This window comes from Ursus arctos, unplaced genomic scaffold (genome assembly GCF_023065955.2).
Source record: "Ursus arctos isolate Adak ecotype North America unplaced genomic scaffold, UrsArc2.0 scaffold_19, whole genome shotgun sequence".
Lineage (NCBI taxonomy): Eukaryota > Metazoa > Chordata > Mammalia > Carnivora > Ursidae > Ursus > Ursus arctos.
In genome coordinates, this window is record NW_026622863.1 from 38961936 (window position 1) to 38981789 (window position 19854).

Genomic DNA, 19854 nt, shown 5'->3' on the forward strand with positions numbered 1-19854 from the left:
CCCCAGGCCCGAGATTTCAGCTCCTGCTCCCCAGGAATGAAACGCCCATCATTCTACCTCCTTTTTTTTTTTTCAAAATGTAAAAAGAAGTATTTTTAAACATCCTGGGAGATCCTTGGTGGAATCAAGCCCTAGGAAGGAATCCTTTCCCCATGATCACTTCCCAGGATGAAGGTGCCTGGTGCGGGACAGACCCGTAGCCGGGATGCTTCTGCCCCAAGTGACACCAGCCATGAGATGCTGGGGAGAATCTGCTCCAGACTGAGCTGGTTGGGGTCATTTCCTGGACCCTTTCTCTAAATAAAGTCCTTCTCGGGCCCTGGCCGGGAGAGTGCAGAACCTTTCCATCGCCCTTCGGCCTTACCTGCTTCTTGCCCTCGCGCAGTCCGGGGAGCTGCCGGCGCGCTGCGTCTGCACGGCTGCACGGTCGCGCCCAGGAATGGCCATGTCTTGTGCCCAGGAGTGGAGGAAGCCAGAAGGTACAGAGGTCAACAAAGGTAATTATTAAACACTTTTTCTTTTTTTTTTTTTCTTTCTTTTGTCTTCCAGCAACGAAGCTTGGATCCAGCGCACACAGAGGGGAGGGCGGGCAAGCCAATTTCTATGCACCGGTGTTTTCGTGTTGTTCATCATTGGTTTTTCCTTAACAAGATTCCCCATCAGTTACACCCTGTCAGGGAAATCCCCTCTAAGAACTGGCATCAGAGGGGATAAACTTTGGAACCAGCTCTTTTATTGGGTTAACAGGCTAGATTTACAGCCCCAGGCAGGCTGCGCAAAGAGGAGCCGATGCACAGGGAACTGGCAGGTCAGGGCGGGTGTCTTCGTCCTACCTGGCTCTGGCCGAGCCTGCAGGAGGGTGAGCAAGTCTTTCCCGCTCCCCTTGGGCAGTGACTGGGTGCCAGCAGCACCGTGCGTGCAGAAGAGTTTGGCAGAGCTCGGCGCCTGCTCCCTCCACCTGCCACTCCCGCCCCAGGCAGTTCCGTTTGGCGGTTCTGCTCTCCCTGTAGCCCTGTCTGCACTCACCTGACTGTGGGGCAGAAAAGGGGTTGCACACTCTCCCTTACCTGATGGGGAAACTGAGGCCCCAGAGATAACAAAGTATGCGAAGGCCACAGAGCTCCGACCCCCCAACCCAGAGCTCCGGATGTGCTCAGAGGGGCTGGGGAAGGATCCACCCTTCCCAGGAAGGCTGACTCAGGTGGCAGCTCTAATCCCTTGTCTCAGATAAGTTCTTTCTCTGGATGGAGAACCCCGGGCAGGGAGCATTGTACTGTTATCATAACCACCTCCTCCGGGCGTGGGGCGTTTTGCACTGGGATAAATCCGACAGCATCTCAGATAGCCAAAAGAGATCAAAGGTCACAGGAAAGAGCCGGGGCAAGCCACAGGTGGTGGCACTGGGGGCACTTTGGGGTGGGTGGATTTCTCAGGGTTGTCTCTTAAAGCCATCTGGAGAACGTGGGGACCCTCACTGTCTCAGAGTCAGTGCTCCCCTGCCCACCATGCCCAGGGCTCTGAGCACACTGCTCCCCAGTGGGCTCATCCGCCCTGAGCTGGAGGCCAGAGGCCCTGCAGGGGCAGGACCTGCTGTCCCAGACAGGACCTGCTCTCAGGTTTGTTTGTGTCATTCCTCAAGTCTTTGCCAACACGGCAGCACTCAAACTGTAGTTGCTGGTGTGGCTGATATCTGCAAAACACCGCAGAATCTTCCCTCGGTCAAAGTTGCCTCCAAAGGGCTCCTGTTCTAAAAGAAATCACGTGAGGAGGGCAGGGCTGGGAGGTGGGTGGGAGGGTGTCGTCGGGAGCCAGCCCTGTGATTGCAGGTGACTCAGCCTCTCCCCAGGCTTCCAGATCCGAATCTGTAAGTGGGCCCAGCACTTGCACCCCCCCAACAGTAGGGGTCACCGAATGTTAGCCTTAAACTTCCGTGGATGCCCTGGTCTCCTGGGGTCTCCGCCAAGTGCTGAGTTTGGAACATCTGGGCATGTGGCTCCTTTGTTAAGGGTCAGAAATACACTCCAGGGAATTCTGGCGTCCCCTCGTGAGCACTTCCTTTCATAAAGCTGTAGCTTCTTTTTTGTTTTTCCCTGGCAGAGAAAGTGTTCAGCCAGTTAGCCTAAATCTTTTTCCACCCTCAGGGAAAATCATCTGGATTTAACCCCTCTACCTCCGCTGCGATTCGAGGAGACCTTTGGCTCCGCGAGCCTCGGCCCTTCCAGCACAGGCCTGAGTTTTGCCCCACTGCAGCCTGTTCCCTCTCGGAGCGCGTTTCCTGGGAAGTTGCAGATTTTTTTTAGTACAACTCTCTTATTTCTTACGTTTCAGCTAAAGCTCTTGATCTTCATTTTCAAACTGTGTTTTTTCCCATTGCAAAGGTGCCTGCAACCTTTTAGGAACACCGTCTGCATTTTATCCTTTCTGTGTGGTATGTATTTGGGTTCCTCCTCCTGTAACGTCCGTGAATGCATTTCTGCACAGCCTCTTGCTGTCTCGTCCTCTGCTTCACCTTCCTCCTCAGAGGGAGGGTCAAACCCTCACACAGATGCTGGACCTGCCTTTAAGGCTCAGACTTGTTCCAGACGGGCCTTGGGGTTGACGGACTTTCTTCGGTTCCGAAGTTCACGTGGTCAAGATTCCTTCCCGCTGCGGCTGGTAATGGTTCAGAGCCTTGGCGGGACCGCAAGGACTGTATAGCCCGGCGCTCACCTACTACCTGGATTCCGGGCAGAAGAACTTGTAAAGAGTCAGTGGAAGGTGCAGTGTCTTTACGTTGTCAGGGATTTACAGTCTCGCCATAAAACAATTAACACAGCAATTCACTCGTCCCTTTAAACACTGACTCTCTGCTGGCTCCTTCATCCCAGATCCTACTTTCTGTCTCTGAGTGGGACTAAGTACATCGTGTGAGTGGAGCCACGCAGTATCTGTCCTCATGTGCCTGAGATAGGTTCCACGGTTAAACGTACACGTGCCCCCGTGATGCAGCAAATCCAGCCCCAGGTATTCACCCAAACAGAACGAAAACGCGTCCCCACGCAGACTGCTGGACAAACACTCACAGCAGCCAGGCTGGAGGGGAGCAGCGAGCCGGGGCTCAGGCTCTCCATGGAGATGGGCTGCGGAGAGTGTGGGGTCCAGGAGCGGTTTCTCGTTTAGATGTGGGACACTGCGGGGGTCTCTGCTGCGATGGGAAGCCTGTGTAGAAAGAGAGGTTGCCCACAGTGACCCAGACTTTACATCTAGGACTACCTAGACGTGTGTGTCCCCCTGGAGGGAGGTAACCCCCACCCACCGAGCCCAGCGGCTCGAGGAATCAAGGAGGTGACAGTCACCTCTGTTCTGAGGGAAGTGGATCCTTGACAGACAGTTCACAAGCCCTGGCTGCCGGGAACTGCTCCCTCTCCGCGCACCTGCCCCCACCCCTCGAACTCGCTTACTCACTCTGGGTGGAGGCTTGCAGGCTCTGGCTCACCCCAGGGTCCAGTCTCCAATCTCTGGAATCCACACATTTCTCTCCTTGCTTCAGCTCCTGCCCTGGTTTCGCTGGTTCTACTGTGCAAACCCTGCGTGCATCCTGGGTACCACGGGGCCAGTGCGAGTCACAGGTGGCTGCTTGAGGCCAGGGACAAGCCAGAGAGCCAGGGGCCTTTCCCTCCTAGCTCCTCTCACTCCTTCACCTAAAACATTCTTGCTGGAATAGGAAGGCCCTTCTTCACAGAAGCATTTTCTTCCCACACAGGAGCTCACCCACTCATCTGCTTGTCCCAGTACATCCTGTCATCATCTTCCACCAGAGGACACATGCACCCCTGGGAGCCACACCAGGTGACGGTCCCACGCACAAGAAACATCCCCCACCAAGCAGCAGGCAGGGTCCCTGCAGAACCTCAGGAGGGCCCCACTCTGTGGGTGCCCCAAACCCAGGACAGAGAGGGGAGGGTGGAACCGAGCCTGGGTCACAGACTGCCCCACACCATGGAGTGGGCAACCAGCCTGGCCTCTTTCTTCCCGTGCCCCAAGGAGAGCCCCAGAGGCGGGACTGAACGCAGAGCCCCCTTCCTGGCCAGGGCTATCGAGGCCAGGTGCAATGCAGGGCTTGGTGAGGGGACTAAATGGGCAAGCTTTTCGTTAAGAATGACGGAGGTAATTCCAGAAGAAACAGCTAGGAGAGGAGGAACTGGCTGCATCCGAGCAGGGGAATCCCAGGGGCAGGGGTTTCCCTTGCTGTCCGCTGCCCTCCGTGGCCTGTGTCATTCACGCCCTTGCCTGCTCCCCTCCTTGCCCACCTGGCGGGGGTGGGGGTCACTCAGCTTCTGGGACTTTTACTGGGGAGAGGCACACAGCAGGCCAAGCGGGGCGGGCGGCCCTGGGTGTCCCCAGTGAAAGTGCCTTCATGGTCCCCAAGCCTCTCAAAGCCTCCCTCCTCCCCCTGCGTTCCCCCTTCTGCTTCCAGAGTTTGGAACCCCTCCACCTTCCCTCCTGGGACCACAGCCGAGGGACTGTCCCAGCGTCCACCCTCCCTTTCATTTCCCCAGAGACAGACAGCACCCTCCAGGGCTCCCAGCGGGGCCTGAGTCCTCAGCGCCACCCGCTTCTCCCACTGCCGTGCAGCCACACAGCTCCGAAATTGCCCTCCCTCTGCAGTCTTACCCGCCCATTCACTTCTCCAAAACTTTACTGGAATTCTTTCATTATGCAAATTCCAACTCAGTCTTTCAGTGCACGTACAAAAAAGGTTATGTTTTAAAAACAATAAATGCCCAGGCACAGACTGAGCCCGAGCCCCCAGCCGTGCCCCCTGAGGCAGCAGGAGCTGCGTTTTCCACCCGTGACTTTCTCTGGCCTTCACCACCCACGTCCGTCCCCAGAGAACACACTGCCCGGCCTGCGTGGTTCTGAGCACGACACGAGCGCATCCACACTGGACCGTGCTGAGACCCGCTGTGTTGGTCCAACAGCACGGGGAGGGCTCCTGTCGACGTGGGTGCCTCGTTCGGCCGGGGGCCCCCCGTCCCCGCCTCGAGGGCATTGTGGGTGTTTCTGTGTGGGGGCTGCGTGGACGGGCTACTCTGACCACGCTCATACTGTTTCTCGAACTGGCTCGGTTGGCTTGTCGGACGCTTCAGCATTTGTGGCGGGTTGAACGGGTGTCGTGGTGGTTTCCGACTCCTCTTCACGTCCTTACTGAGGTTACTCCCTCCGAATGCCTGTCCGCGCCTCTCCCCGTCTTCTCTTGGGCGGTCTTCTGCTTCCTGGCCTCCTTCATGCTTTCTGGCCCGAAGGCCTCCGTGAGCGGTGAGAGCCGCTCCGCACTCCGTGGGGCTTGTCCTTGCACCCAGGCGAGGAGATCTTCACCGGCGGTGCTGTCAGATGTGATACCTTCCTCTGGGATCGGTGCTCTCCGGGTCTGCTTTAAGAAATCCTTCCCTGCGGGCGTCTGGGTGGCTCAGTCGGGTGTCGTGTTGACTCTTGGTTTCAGCTCAGGTCATAATGTCAGGGTCTCGAGATGGAGCCTGTTGTCGGGCTCTACGCTCAGCGGGGAGCCTGCTGGAGAGTCTCTCTGTCCCTCCCCCACATTCTAATAAATAAAATCTTAAAAAAAAAAAAAAAAGCAATCTTTCCCTGACCCAAAGTCCTGAGCTATGTAGCTTAGTGTGCCTTTCCCACTTAGGCCCACACACAACTGTCCAAGGGAAGTGAGTCCAAGGGAAGTGAGTTATATACGTAAATTTTTCCAGTGGCCACATTTTTTAAAAAAGTAGAAACCAAAACCAAAACCGGTGAAATCATCCATTTTCACAGTAGGTTTTATTCCACCCAATACATCCGAAATGTTCTCTCGACATATAACCAGTACAAGAATTCATTGGTGAGACACTTCACATGGTTCTTTTCTGTGAGTCTTCGGAACCTGGGGTATGGTTTATGTTTGTAGCACATCTCAATTGGGGGCGAGATTTTTATCAGAAGTCCTTGATCTATCCTTAGGTTACCTTTTAAAATGTATCTGGTTGAAAAGGTGCGTTCTCACCCCCTTGTGCTCCGCACACACACAAGTTTTCCTGTCACTGCGCGGAGACCCTGCTGGCTCTGGAAACCCACGGCTCTGGGGACCTGTCCTGTTTTCTTCTCTTTTGGCTCTAAAACCAACAGATCTATCACCTCGGTTCTGGAGGCCAGAAGTCCGAATCCAGGTGTGGACATGGGCCGTGCTCCCTCTGAAACCTGGGGACGGGGTCCTTCATGGCCTCCTTCTGGCTTCTGGGGTCGCCGGCACACCCGGGTGTCCTTGGCCGGCAGCTGCATCTCTCCAACACTGACTGCTGTCCCGCGGCGTCCTCCCTGGGTGTCTCTGTCCTCACACAGTTGTTCTTTTTAAGGGCACCAGTCATGTGGCATGAAAGACCAACCCTACCCCCTCCAGTCTGACCTCATCTTCCCTAAGTACGTCCGCACCTACTGAGTCCTCGTCTTTACAGACTTTTCCTCTGGGGAAATCCAACTCCCCATTTAACACCCACTGAAACGCTACCTCCTACCCACAGCCCTTCAGAAACGTCCCTCCTCCCGACTCGTTCACGCTCCCCAGAGAAATGACATCCCTTACGTGGTTCTGAGTCCCTGGCTCGCCTTCCTGCGGGCAGAGAGCGGCCCGTCCCAGAGCCCGGGCGCACTTCCTTGCGGAGCGGCTGGACTGCACGGCCCAGCCCGAACCATCACCTGGGACTTCGGAGCCAAAGGAGCCAGCCGAGCACACAGACACTGATCAGGTGAGTTTCCTGCCAGAGAGCGGGACAGGACGTTGGGAGATGGGAGGAAAAGAGAACTCCTGGAAAATACCATGTTTTGTTTTGAAGGATAAGATCATGACCGTGCTTCCGTGCAATGAGGTTTTGGAATGTTCTGCACGGGTTCACCCTGTAGCTCCCACGGCAGCCGTGAAGGTGATGGGGCCATTGTTTCTGTCCTGTTTCCTTCCAAGCACCTAGCGTGCTCTGTAATTAGGTCTGCCTTCGTCACTGCTATTGTTCTCGACACCAAGCGGAGGGATAAGCACTCCATGTATATTTGCCATAAAACAAACTGCACTGAAAGAAATACAATTGGGGATTTTCTCCTCTCCTCAGAGTTGGAGGACACACTGATCTCCACAGAGTGAAGCTGCCGGGAAAGGACGGCCTCTCCCATTCTTCTCAGAGCTTGACGAGCCCTGTGGCCCTCTGCACAGATCGACCAGGAAACGGAGGGCAACTCCTGGCCTGCCGTCACCCCAAACTCACACCCACATCCCCGCTGGTCTCCGGCCTCTCTGCACCCGGTCCAGAATTCCCCCAGACGACATTTTGCTAATACCAAAGGCGGCAGGGCTCATTTGAGTCCCTGGGGCTGGTTTTATAACTGCTGGCCCAATCAGGACCATTCTAGAGCCATATACAGGCTCCCCAGGACCAAGCAGGAATGGCCCCGGCTCCTGCCCCGATTGGCACCTGCACGATGAAGTAGAATGGGAGCCCCTCCCAGCACTCCGGGCTTTCCCGGGGCCAGTCTGGCCTCCCTGCCCACCCCAACCTCCAGCCCAAACACCCCTCCTGCTCCGACCCACACAGCCCTCTCTGCCCTTCTCCAGCTCCTGAAACCCTGCCCATCCGGCAAGGCCCAGGGCATTCCAGTTCCCCCACGAAGCATCGAAGTTCAGTCCCTGGGCCCCTCAACTGCCACGTGTCTCGCTGCTTTGCCTGCCTGGCCCTCCTTCGCACCCTGGACTCTGAGCCCACCTGCCACGTGCTGACAGCACCCAGCAGGAGGCTGGAAGAGCCCAGGTGCTGCACAAGCCCACCCCTGCCTGGCCATGACGAGGTCCAGGGGTCACCAAACTTGCCAAGTATGTTTGTACCGTGTAATAAACTTAAAGCAGAAATGTGCAAACACTCACTTCTCCAGGGAACAAAACGTTCTCCTAGAAGGTGGGACAGAGCCAGGAGTGACACCCTCTACGCGTGACAACAGCAGGGCTCCCACGACAAGCCACCCTCCAAGCATAGGTCTGGAAGGTGCGAGACTCACGGGGCGCTGGGGCCTTGCAGCCTGTTTACACACTGCCGGAGAGCTGCTGGGCTCCCTGGAAGTAACATCAAAGCTGTTTGCTAGGTCACCTCCAAGGGGGATGAGAGGGAGTTTGAAATCCCGGTGAGTCGCCCTGCCTCTGGTAAAACGAAAATAAATTCGAATCGCTGAACTGTTGAACAAGTTGAATAAAACGTAGAACAACTGTGATCTTCTGTCTCAACTGCCAACTAGCAATCAGAGCTCAGACGTGTAACTTTTGCACCCAACCAGGGACCAGGGCCGGCCTGGGCGCACGTGCCCCGAGGCAGGTGTGCGCTGGGAGGGGCCTGGGAGAGTCTGCGCTCCGGGATTCTGCCCTCCACACCGCTCCCGGGGTCCCGTGCAGCCTGATGTCCCTCGTTCTCCCAGCATGCCAAGGACAAGCAGCCTAGGTGGCTGGCACTGCCACCAGGAAGTGCCAGGGGATGGACCCAAGAAGCTGGGGTCACCTGCCTGAGGAGGTGGCAGAGAGGAGCAGAAGCCTGGCCCCTGGCATCCTTCTGGATGGTGGCACTGGGGCAGAGACCCCATCTGGTACTATGTGGCCCCAGAAAAACTGCCTTTCCAGAAGGTTAAAGAAGGGCAGGCGGACAGGGCAGAGCAGATTTTGTGTAACTTACTGGGGTGTGAGTGCTAGGACCCGTCTTTCACCACATGCTAGAACAGCACCCAGAGTGAATGACAGTGTCACACTGGACACATCCCACTGACCTCATCCACCGACCCCGACGCCTGAGCGCGCCAGCCCCCGACCTGTTCCCTGCGCCACTCTCCCGGCTGCGGATCTAGACGCCCAGAGGCAGGCCAGCTCCTCAGGCCACCTGTCACCCTGAGCAATGGGTCTCACAGAGCCTGGCAAAAATATAGCTCAGCATTGTATTCGTCAAATAAAGCAAAAAAAAAAAAAAAAAAAAAAAGAACGGGTTAAGCGCCTGAGACAGTTTATTTCTACCTTGCCCTGACGAGGAGAACCGCTGCGGGGGGAGGCGGGAGTTGCCCTTCCCTGGTGCCCCCCTGTCCTGCGCGAGGCAGCGCTCCGGGCCGCGACAGGTGGCAGGAGGTGGCGTCGCGTCACGTCACGGTAGCCGGAGCCGCGGCCGCCCTCACGCCTCCCCGGTGCCGTCCCACACACCGGGCCTCGCCAGCGCGGCCTGCAGCAGCTCCCGCATTCTTTGGTTTTCCCTGGAGGTAGACTGCCAAACCACCTCGAGCTCGCCTTCCGTTTCTCTGAGAGAAATACACACAAAAAAGGAAGAGTTCAGAAGAGCACAATGAGAAAGATATTTATAGAGCCCTTACAATTCCTAAAGTAGCAAGAACTCAAAGGAAAGAACGCTTCATGTCAAGAGAACAGAGCCCACGGTGCTTGGGTTCTGAGGCAAAGACTCCCAGGGTGGAATGAGACGCTGAGGTGCCCTAGAAATAGAAAAAATATTGAGTTTTGCCTTTTCCTTTATTTCGGACCTTTGTTCGCTATAGAATTAACATGTAGAAGAATAAAATACAGCACCCGCAGTGGCTGACCTACAGCACAATGGCCCGGCCGTGGCCGCCCACACAGCATGAACCCCGCAAGCCTCTCCTGCGTCCCCTCTACCTGTCCCCGCTGTGACCTGGCCAACATCAGGCACCTCTCATGACACCCATCTGCGGAGCCAATGAGGGGTCCGGACATAAACAGTTAGTCTGGGGGTGAGGACGGGACTGTGCGGAGTGGGGCTCATAACTGAGGACACAGAAAAGACTGGCCTAGATAGACCACACGCTAGGAATGAGCGTTCAGAGGGAACCAAGGTGCATGAGTAAAGGAAAGGGTACCACGTGGAGTGCTGAGGAAACTGGGCCGACAAGGTATCCGTGTCCTCACAGGACTGTGGTCTGCTGGGGGAATGGACCAGGGTACCAGCTACCACCTCACAGGATGGTGGACCCCAGCGGAGAGTGAGGGGGATAGAAAGACCAGCCTCAGCCTGGAGGGTATGTGGGGGGGGAAGAGTAGGTCTCATGCAGAAGGACACAGTGGGGAGGCCAGCTCCTTCACAGACATGGCCGGGTGGTTATGGAATATGCTAGAAACTGGACCACCAAGTGGACTGAGCATTGCTGTTTCAGGAGGAGCACAATGAGATTCAGGGAGGCCAGCGACATGCCCACTTGTCCAGCATCACTTCTCTTGTGAACTGTGGCTTCCTTCTAAGCCCCCCTAATGCCTACTGGATGTTGGGTGCTATGTAATTAAACTGTTTTAAAAATTCCCAAATTTCTGTTTTCTGGCACAAAACACCTAGATGTTTGATAAATTCCAGCTATCATGAGACATGTATGGCTGAACTCAAAACAAGAATAGGAAATCTCCAAGGGCAGAAAAAAATAAAAACGAAACTGAAAGCACACAGGGAGGGAATAGAGTGTTGGCATTGCTTATTGCTTTGAGGACCAAAGCCCGTGCCAGAAACCCACATTTCTGTAGAATGGAGACTGGGTGCTGGGCCCATGCAAACCGGGTATGATAGAAAACCTCAGGGCTGGCTTTTATCCACATTTCTCCCCTTCTTCCTAGAAACACTCTGAACTATGTGTTCCTCACTTGGGCAGGTAAGTGGAGGCACATGAAGGCCCTCAAAGAAAGCATGGCTGGGCAGAAAACCTGCCCATTTAAAAAAAAACAAAAAAACAAAAAAACAAAAATGCTCTGAGAGGCTAAGTGTCTCCTAGGGGGCTGTAGCCACCAGCTTGCTCTCAAATAGATCTGGAATTTCAAGCTACATCGTTCCCCATGACTGGGCATCCCCAGGACCTGTGTGGAGTGAACCAAGAGTGAAAAGCCATTTTAGAGACAATTAGGGAAAAAGCTCAACGGATGGGTTAAACAGTACACTGGACACAGCTGAAGAGAGAATTAGCAAACTGTACTACAGAGCAGAGGAAATCACTCTGAATGCAGTACAGAAAAATACAGGATATTAAGGAGTTATACATTATAAATGTAATAATAGCATTGTGGACATTTTGAAAGTCTTTTTGTATGTTTTCTAAAAAACATTACTATAGCCTATTTTAAAAATTAATAATGAAATTAAAGTAGCTCCGGGGCGCCTGGGTGGCACAGCGGTTAAGTGTCTGCCTTCGGCTCAGGCCGTGATCCCGGCGTTATGGGATCAAGCCCCACATCAGGCTCTTCCGCTATGAGCCTGCTTCTTCCTCTCCCACTCCCCCTGCTTGTGTTCCCTCTCTCGCTGGCTGTCTCTATCTCTGTCGAATAAATAAATAAAACCTTTAAAAAAAAAGAAATTAAAGTAGCTCCAGGTTGGAAATATTCTCTAGCACCAAAGAAAAGCAAATGTAAATCTTCTCTAGAAAAAAACATCCTTAATGCAGAATGTCAGGTTTCCACAGATTAAATTCAACAATACATGCGTTCATAGTTAAAAAGTTACTGTACATAGAAAGAAATAAGCCACATAGAGAAAGAGTCAAAAAAACCAACTTTAAACTTTCAGATACTGAAAAAATTAGAAATGAAATGTTAAAAGAAATAAAAGATGTATTTAAAATAAGCAAAGACTGGGGGGCGCCTGGGTAGCGCAGTCGTTAAGCGTCTGCCTTCGGCTCAGGGCGTGATCCTGGCGTTCTGGGATCTAGCCCCACATCAGGCTCCTCCACTGGGAGCCTGCTTCTCCCTCTCCCACTCCCCCTGCTTGTGTTCCCTCTCTCGCTGGCTGTCTCTCTGTCAAATAAATAAATAAAATCTTTAAAAAAAAAAATAAAATAAAATAAAATAAGCAAAGACTAAGAATTTATTTTAAAAACGACTACACAGATTTTCAAAAGAACCAAGCAGAACTGAAAATGAAACACACTGTTGTTGAAATAAAAAACTCAGTGGCTGGGTTAAACAGTACGTTGGACACAGATGAAGAGAGAATTAGTAAACAGGAATACTGAGCAGAAGAAATTACCCAGAATGTGGACCAGAAAAACAAAAAGATGGAAAATTTAAAAGATAAGGCACATGGAGGATTCGGTAGGGTAATGTACATTTAATCTGAGTTACAGAAGGACATTTAGAAAGAAGGGGAAACCATTTATTTTAAGAGATAATGGCTTATTTTAAGAGATGAGAATTTTCTAGACTAATGAAAGACACAAAAATCACAAATATAGAGAATAATTTACATCAAGTAGATAAGTAAAAAGAAGCTTACAGTTAAACACATACCAATGAAATTACAGAATACAAGAGACAGAGGAGATCTTTAAAAAAAAAAAAAGATTGTATTTATTTATTTATTTTAGAGAGACAAAGGGTGTACAGCAGGGGGAGGGGCAAAGAGAGAGGGAGAGAATCTCAAGCAGACTCTGCACTGAGCACAGAGCCCAACGCGGGGCTCAGTCTCACCACCCTGAGATCATGACCTGAGCCAAAATCAAGAGTCGGATGCTTAACCGACTGAGCCACCCAGGTGCTCCAGAGATAGAGAACTTAAGAGTCAAGGAAAAAGATGGTTGGTTATTTACTTATTTATTGTAGGCTACACTACACTGTTCCTGTGATTTAAATTTTTTTTTTTCTTTTTAAGTAGGCTCCACAACCAGCATGGAGCCCAATGCAGGGCTTGAACTCACGACCTGAGATCAAGACCTGAAATGAGATTAAGAGCTGGACACTTAACCGAATGAGCCACCCAAGTGCCCCATGTCAATTATTTTACAAAATGACAAAAGGTTTGTCAGAGACTTGTCTTTTGATTTGTCAAAACAGACTTCTCAAACAGAGAAGATAGACTATGCTGAGAGAAACAGACTGTCAAAGTAAAATTCTGTAGCCAGCAAAAATTACCTTAGAAGGATGAAGGAAAAATGCAGACGTTTTCAGGTAAACAGAAACTAAGAAAGCTTACTCCCAACACACTCTTACTAAGGAAACTTCTAAATGATGTATTTTAGAAAGAAGGAAACTAATCTGAGAAATAAGGTCTGAGATGCAAGAGAGAATATGTTAAAAGATAAACTGAGGACATAAGAAAATTTTTAAGAGTTTGAGCAAAACTCGACTTGGATCAGGCAGCATCCCACCTAGCAGAGAGAAAGGAGCTCCAAGGAGCTGTATAAAATGAAAGACTTCTATAGGCAGAAGGGAGCAGGAACAAGGAAGCTATACTCAGCAAAAGTGGGTTGCTTATTGCAAAGTTACTCTCCTTTAGGGATGGCAGGGGTCTCCCAGGCATATGACCTAAGCAGCACAGACCAGTCAGTTCTTGACTGACTAGTTTACGATTCCCTTTCTGGAAGCGCCGAAACTGTAATTAAGCCAAGTCTTGGTTTGGTGATGTGGGACTAGCATACATGAAGTCCATTTGGGGCCTGTTGTCTTGTTTATACAATCAGTAAGTGAAGAAATTGGTACCTATGGGTAAATCAAAACGAAGAACTATATAGAAACTAATAACACTTAATCTGGGGGCTAAAGATAATGATATAAAAGAGATCTTTGTTTTTCACTTTTATCTACCTAATGACACTAGACGATGATCTCATATAAACTGAGGGGGGAAAGAATTGGATAAGGGTATTAGATCTTGCACTGGGGGGACAAAATGTAGAGATGTTGATTCAATTTAGATTTTTTTTTTTAAGACCAATGCAGGACTTGAACTCACAACCCTGAGAACAAGACCTGAGCTGAAATCAAGAGTTGGTCGCTCAACCAACTGAGCCACCCAGGCGCCCCTAAATTTAGATTTTTTAACGTTAAATTTCCATGGTAAAATTTTAAGGGTAACCATTGAAAGTACAGAAATAGAATGCATAACTTTCCAACCATTTAAGGGCAGTTAGTGGAATAAGGGAAAAGTGAAAAACAAAATGCCATTTTATTGTTGTGATTCTAAACCTATCCGGCAAGAAATTTGGTATTGGCCCAACTTTTTACAAAGTAGCTGTTTATGGTGGTAAGAACTTCTGTGACTACAGAAACCATGCTAGCCATGATCGATAGGACTTCATCCTCCCTTGCATTTAAGAAACATCTGGCTGGGGCGACTGCGTGGCTCCGTTGGCTAAGCGTCTGCCTTCGGCTCGGGTCATGACCCCAGGGTTCTGGGACGGAGTCCCGCGTCGGGCCCCCTGCTCAGTGCTCTCTCTCTCTCTGACAAATAAATAAAATCTTTAAAGAAAAAAAAAGCAGCATCTGGCTGATGGACAACAAACAGATACCTGCATTCTGCGTGACATCAAATACACGGACCCGCCTACAACCTGACGGAATCCCGTGAGTGTATTACGATTCTTCTGCGTGCATCCCTTTCTATTCCCGTCTGTCAAAGACAGCACAGCCGTTATGAAAAGGAGACTTGAGTATAAAACCAAAACAATGCGAGGGACCACCACGTTCACCTTCACGGAGCACGCGACATTCCCCGATGTTTTTAACAGACTTCCTCTAGCGTGTGTATAGAGGGTAAAGTGCCACTGAGTTAGTACCTTACGTGCACAAAGAGCATGATACACCCACCATCTTGACGATTCTGATCTTACGAGAAGGGAACGATCGGAGATTTTAAAATCCTCAGAAATGAAAAAAAGGAAAAGCAGAAAGAAGACATTGAATCAAAAATTAAAAATCTCCCAAGAAAATGGAATAAAACATGGGGCGCCTGGGTGGCACAGCAGTTAAGCGTCTGCCTTCGGCTCAGGGCGTGATCCCGGAGTTGTGGGATCGAGCCCCACATCAGGCTCCTCCGCTGTGAGCCTGCTTCTTCCTCTCCCACTCCCCCTGCTTGTGTTCCCTCTCTCGCTGGCTGTCTCTATCTCTGTCAAATAAATAAAATCTTAAAAAAAAAAAAAAAAGAAAATGGAATAAAACGAAAGCATCAAAGAGAGGAGAGAAGAGGGAAGGACAATTAGAGGCCTGGATTGATTTAGGAAGTCCAGTATTCAAACGACGGGGAGTTCTACGGGAGGATTAAGAAACCCGAGGAGCATGGCATGGTGACTGTGTTGACAACACGGTGTTGTATACTTGAAAGTTGCTAAGAGAGCAGATCCTCAATGTTTCCACCGTAACCGCCACCACCGCCACCAGCATCACAACAGAATGGGATTCGGTGAGATGAGGGAGGTGTTAACGAACGGTGGTAATCATTTCACAAGACACACATGTATCAAATCATCATGGTATACACCTTAACCTTACGCAATCCTGTCTGTCAATGACTGGGGGGAAAATTTAAAAAGAAAATGAGCAAATCGGAATCAAGACCGATATTACATTCAGATAAAGCTTCAATGTAAACAATAAACAAACGGGTCCGGGGGGGGGGTTTACTGGAAAGTTCTAGCAAACGTTCAGGACTAAGCATAGGGTACGGGGCTGGGGCGGCCCCACCTCTTCTGCTGCAGAGCCTGCTCCAGGATATCGTGCTTGTCCTGCAGCAGCCGGTGCAGGTGCCGCATCTCCTGCCGGTACTGGGCGGTCCGGCTAGCGAAGTCTTCCTCCTGCTCCATCAGCCGGTGACTCATGTCATCCACTTTCAGTGCCGCCTGCTTCTTGTACCCCTGGGGGGGAGGCCCTGTGTGAGCGAGGGGATGCTGCCCGCGGCCCAGGGGATGGCTTCCCGGATGCGTACCCTCCCCACTTGGGTGATCAGAGCCCGTGGTGAGTAAACCGTGCATAAGTCTGATCTGGGAGGGCAAGTCTGGATCATAAAAGTCATAGAAAGTAAACAAACAAACAAACAAACAACTGTCAAGTATAATAAAACCAAATTTCTAATTTGCGTCAGGCCTAGTTTTTTATATGCTACAAATAAAAACAGACCAACCTGGCAAGGTCTGTCACACTCTCTTGGTAAACAGAGGACAGAGACAAAGGCCTGGTTCCTTTATTTTCCTTCAACATTTTCACTGGATAGTATTTAAGGTATGACTTCCCTCTGAGCATTTCTAAAGCCGGTGTTACATAGCTTCTAATTTGTACCTGACACAGATTCCATTCCATTTAGAAGTCCAGAGTCTCTCATGGTTTGTCTCCCTCTCTGATTTCTCCCCATTCGGTTTTCCCTCCCTTCCACTCTGGCCCCCCCCATGCTATTCCTTATGTTCCGCATAGGAGTGAAACCATATGGTAACTGTCTTTCTCTGCTTGACTTAGTTCACTTAGCGTAATCCCTCCAGTTCCATCCACGTCGATGCAAATGGTAGGTATTCGTCCTTTCTGATGGCTGAGTCATATTCCTTTGTATACATGGACCACGTCTTCTTTATCCATTCGTCTGTCGATGGACATCTCAGCTCTTTCCATAGTTTGACTATTGTGGACGTTGCTGCTATGAACATTGGGGTGCAGGTGCCCCTTCTTTTCAGTACATCTGTACCTTTGGGGTAAATACCTGGTAGCACAATTGCTGGGTCACAGGGTAGCTCTATTTTTAATGTCTTGAGGGACCTCCACACTGTTTTCCAGAGCGGCTGCACCAGCCTGCATTCCCACCAACAGTGTAAGAGGGTTCCCCTTTCTCCACATCCTCGTCAACATTTGTTGTTTCCTGCCTTAATCTTTGCCATTCTAACTGGTGTATCAGTTCTGTTTAGAAACTGACAATTTTACGTTCCCTCTGACCAAACAATTGGTTTACCTCATAGTTTTTACATTTCCAGGTAAAAGAATTTTTTTTTTTTTTTTTTGCTTTCTGATTGTTTATTAATCATCATCAAATGTGCCTTATTTCTACTCTAGGGGTTATTTTTCGAGCTAATCTACAACCAATCTTTACACACACACACACACACACACACACACACACACACAAACCTTATAGATTAGGTTGTTAAATCTTCTCTATCCCTAGTTACTTTTGTTTAATCTCTTGATCTGTCTTGGACCAAGAGAAGATTAAAGCTCCTATTATTACTGTTTCTATTTCCCTTTGTATGTCCTATAGTTTATAGATGTGCTGTGTTTATTTAGTGCAGAGATATTCCCGGCTCTTATATACTATTAATCGCAGTCTTTAACATTATGAAGGCTCCTCCCTTTTTTGGTTCATTTAGTGCTTTTGGCCTGAACTCTATCTCAGCACATGTAAAGGCTGCAACTTTGCTTTCTTTGTCTGCATAAATCTGGATTATCTTCACTCACTCTTTCACTCTTCAGCTTTCTGAGGCACTTTGTTCAGACTGTCTCTGGCTCTATCACGGAATTCCGTTTGTTTCATTATCAATCTGTTTTCTTTTAATGTGTGAATTAGGCTCATTTGTATTTGGTCTCAATTTCGTTATTTTGTTTTATCCACATACATTTTTAAAGACCTTAATGTAGTCCGTTTTCTCTCGTCTTTTCACTGTTGTAATACTAATAATCAGGAATGGATCTCTCTTGATTATCGTGGTGACTTCTATTCTCATGCCTTTGTATTACATGTCCTTAGGCCTCTCATTTATCAAAAGCAACATAATGTTAGCTCACAACAACCTTTTCTTGCCCTACTTAAATATGCTAAAGCTTTCCTACTTGATTTTTTTGCTTGAAATGATATCCTTTGAACTCTTAGTTATGACATAGGACGCAGTCAGCTGGTTTGTTCTACTTTCTACTTTCCTACCTCCTTGACCTGTCAGTTTGTCCTTCCTTGTCTTCATTCCACATTGTCAGAAAACATGCACCTTTTATTCCATCAGCCTCATCCCTGCTTCGCTGAAGTCTTTTCCCAGTTAAATATATCCTTTGCTCACTACCAGTACTTTTCGGAAATTTGCCCAATTGTTTCTTGATTGGCTGAACTCAAGTTGATTAATCTTCAGGTGAAATTTATGGAAAAAGTACCCGGAGTTCTTACATGGTCAAAACTGTCTGAAGAGTAGCTTGGTTGGATGGAAACATCCTTGTCTCATACTCTTTCCTCGAATATTTATAGAAGGCATTGAACTGCTCTCTGGCATTCAGTATTGCTGTGGAGAAGTGGGGTTTGTTTTCTTGTTTCTCTCTCTCTCTCTCTCTCTCCCCTTCTCTCCCTTCCGATTTTATTTATTTATTTATTTATTTGAGAGAGAGATAGCTGGGGGGAGCAGAGGGAGAGGGACAAGCAGACTCTGCACTGAGCGTGGAGCCTGATGCGGGGCTTGATCCCATGACCCCAAGATAACAACCTGAGTTGAAACCAAGAGTTGGATGCTCAACCGAGCCACCCAGGTGCCCCTGTCTACATATGGATTTCTTTTTCTTTATCCTACCTAGATTGTAACAACTAAGTGTACTTGAAGATTAAACTTAACCATATCCTCACTGACTTTAAAACTGTCGGAAATAAAATTCCCAGAAAACTACGATGTCTGCTAGGACTCTCTAATGACATTTTAGAAGCCGACACAACTCCAAAAGCTATCTGGTTAAATTAAATCATTCCTACCACCTGAAGCCACAGGGTACGTTGCCCTGAGTTCTGGGCGGAGGACGCACGCAGCATTTTCAACTTTCCTTTTAGCAAAGCAACCCTTTAGGCACCACGCCTAAAAGCCCATATTTGGGAACAGGACTGGAGCAGCTCTGGCCCACAGGAGGAGTGAGTTCCCCGGACCTGTGGTGGGAACATCCCTCACCTCAAAGACCACTGCCCATTATCAGTGCGAATAGTGATGTGCTGGTGGGTAGGCCAGTTCGAGAGAGGTGCTCTTCCCTTGGGAAGGCCCAGATCCAGGCAGATTCCAGAACAGGGTAAGGACAGCTCAGGGATGTTGCGTGTGGCAGATCTTACTGGAAACCAGAAAGCCCCTCAGCGAGCATCCCTGTCTGTACCACTTGAAAACCATGATGAACAGCTATGTGGCTTCCAAAAACCTGGTGTTTGTGTTATTTGGGCAATATTCAGGAAACATCGGGGGGCAAAGTCTATACTTTGCATTAGGTCTGAGCAATTAGAAGTTGAATTTTATTTCACTTTTAAAAAATAAATAATTTCGGACTTATATTCCCTAAAACAAAGTCATGATATATTTACATACATACATACACCTGCTGCTCACCCAGCAACACACTTATGTACACAGAGCCAGCTGATGTTTCGTGTCTTAGTTTGTTAATTTCCCAGCACATAAATATCATCGATCAATTTCTCCACGTGTCAGGCCCTTTTAATCATCCTCCGGCAGAGGTCCTAGATCTTACTCGCCACCCTAGAGCTACATGCTCTCACAGACCTTCCCCTTTAAAACCCACAGGTTCCCTGCCTCCCCCCAGGCCTCTAGCCTGCCCGCACCCCTGCTCCTGCTCCGGAGAAGTCCGTCTGGCTGGTGAGGCTGTGCACGCAGGTGCGGAGGCCAGCAGATGTCGGGGAGGTTGGAGGTCAGGTGAGGGAGGTGGCCTAGGGGAGGAGAGTTGGTACCCTGACAACAGTTTTCTTGGGCAGAGAAACCAGAGGGTGCAATTAGGATTAAGCTAGAGAGGAAAGGGTCAAGCCTGATCCGCAGCTGAACCAAAGAATGCTGGACTTGAGCATAAAGCCTGCACATTAACTTCAGGATAGAGGCCGGAGACTTTTCCATAGCTTTTTTAAAATTTTCTTTCAAACAGCCGCATGGTATCTTATCGTGCAGGTAAACCGGTTTGTTTAATGCGCGGATTGGTGCTCTAAGCAATACCGCTTCACCCTGAGGATGACGAGTGACACACGCACGCACCATGAGTCACTTTCTTAAACGCGGAAGTCTGACGCTGCAAGCCGCTGCTTCCGTTTGAAAACAGAAACCTCT

The 19854-nt window shown here is 49.8% G+C and overlaps 2 protein-coding genes across 9 annotated transcripts in view; both read right to left on the minus strand.

Annotated features, from left to right (window-relative positions):
* The window catches only part of SLC7A9 (solute carrier family 7 member 9), a 32535-nt gene extending 23407 nt beyond the window's left edge, over positions 1-9128 (minus strand). The window contains exons 1-2 of the mRNA XM_057314313.1: positions 9062-9128; positions 365-8206 (exon numbers count right to left, since the gene is read on the minus strand). The gene's annotated coding sequence lies outside the window, so the exon portion shown is untranslated. The remainder of the gene's footprint in view (positions 1-364; positions 8207-9061) is intronic.
* Positions 9034-19854, minus strand: part of CEP89 (centrosomal protein 89) — a 66095-nt gene continuing 55274 nt past the window's right edge. For 4 of the 8 annotated variants that reach the window (XM_044378875.3, XM_057314309.1, XM_026484278.4 and 1 more), the window contains 2 exons: positions 15497-15666; positions 9034-9336 (listed from right to left, as the gene is read on the minus strand). In XM_044378875.3, the coding sequence (XP_044234810.2) occupies positions 9213-9336; positions 15497-15666 (294 nt within the window). In that variant the 3' untranslated portion in view covers positions 9034-9212. The other 4 variants (XM_048223803.2, XM_057314310.1, XM_057314308.1 and 1 more) reach the window with 2 other exon arrangements.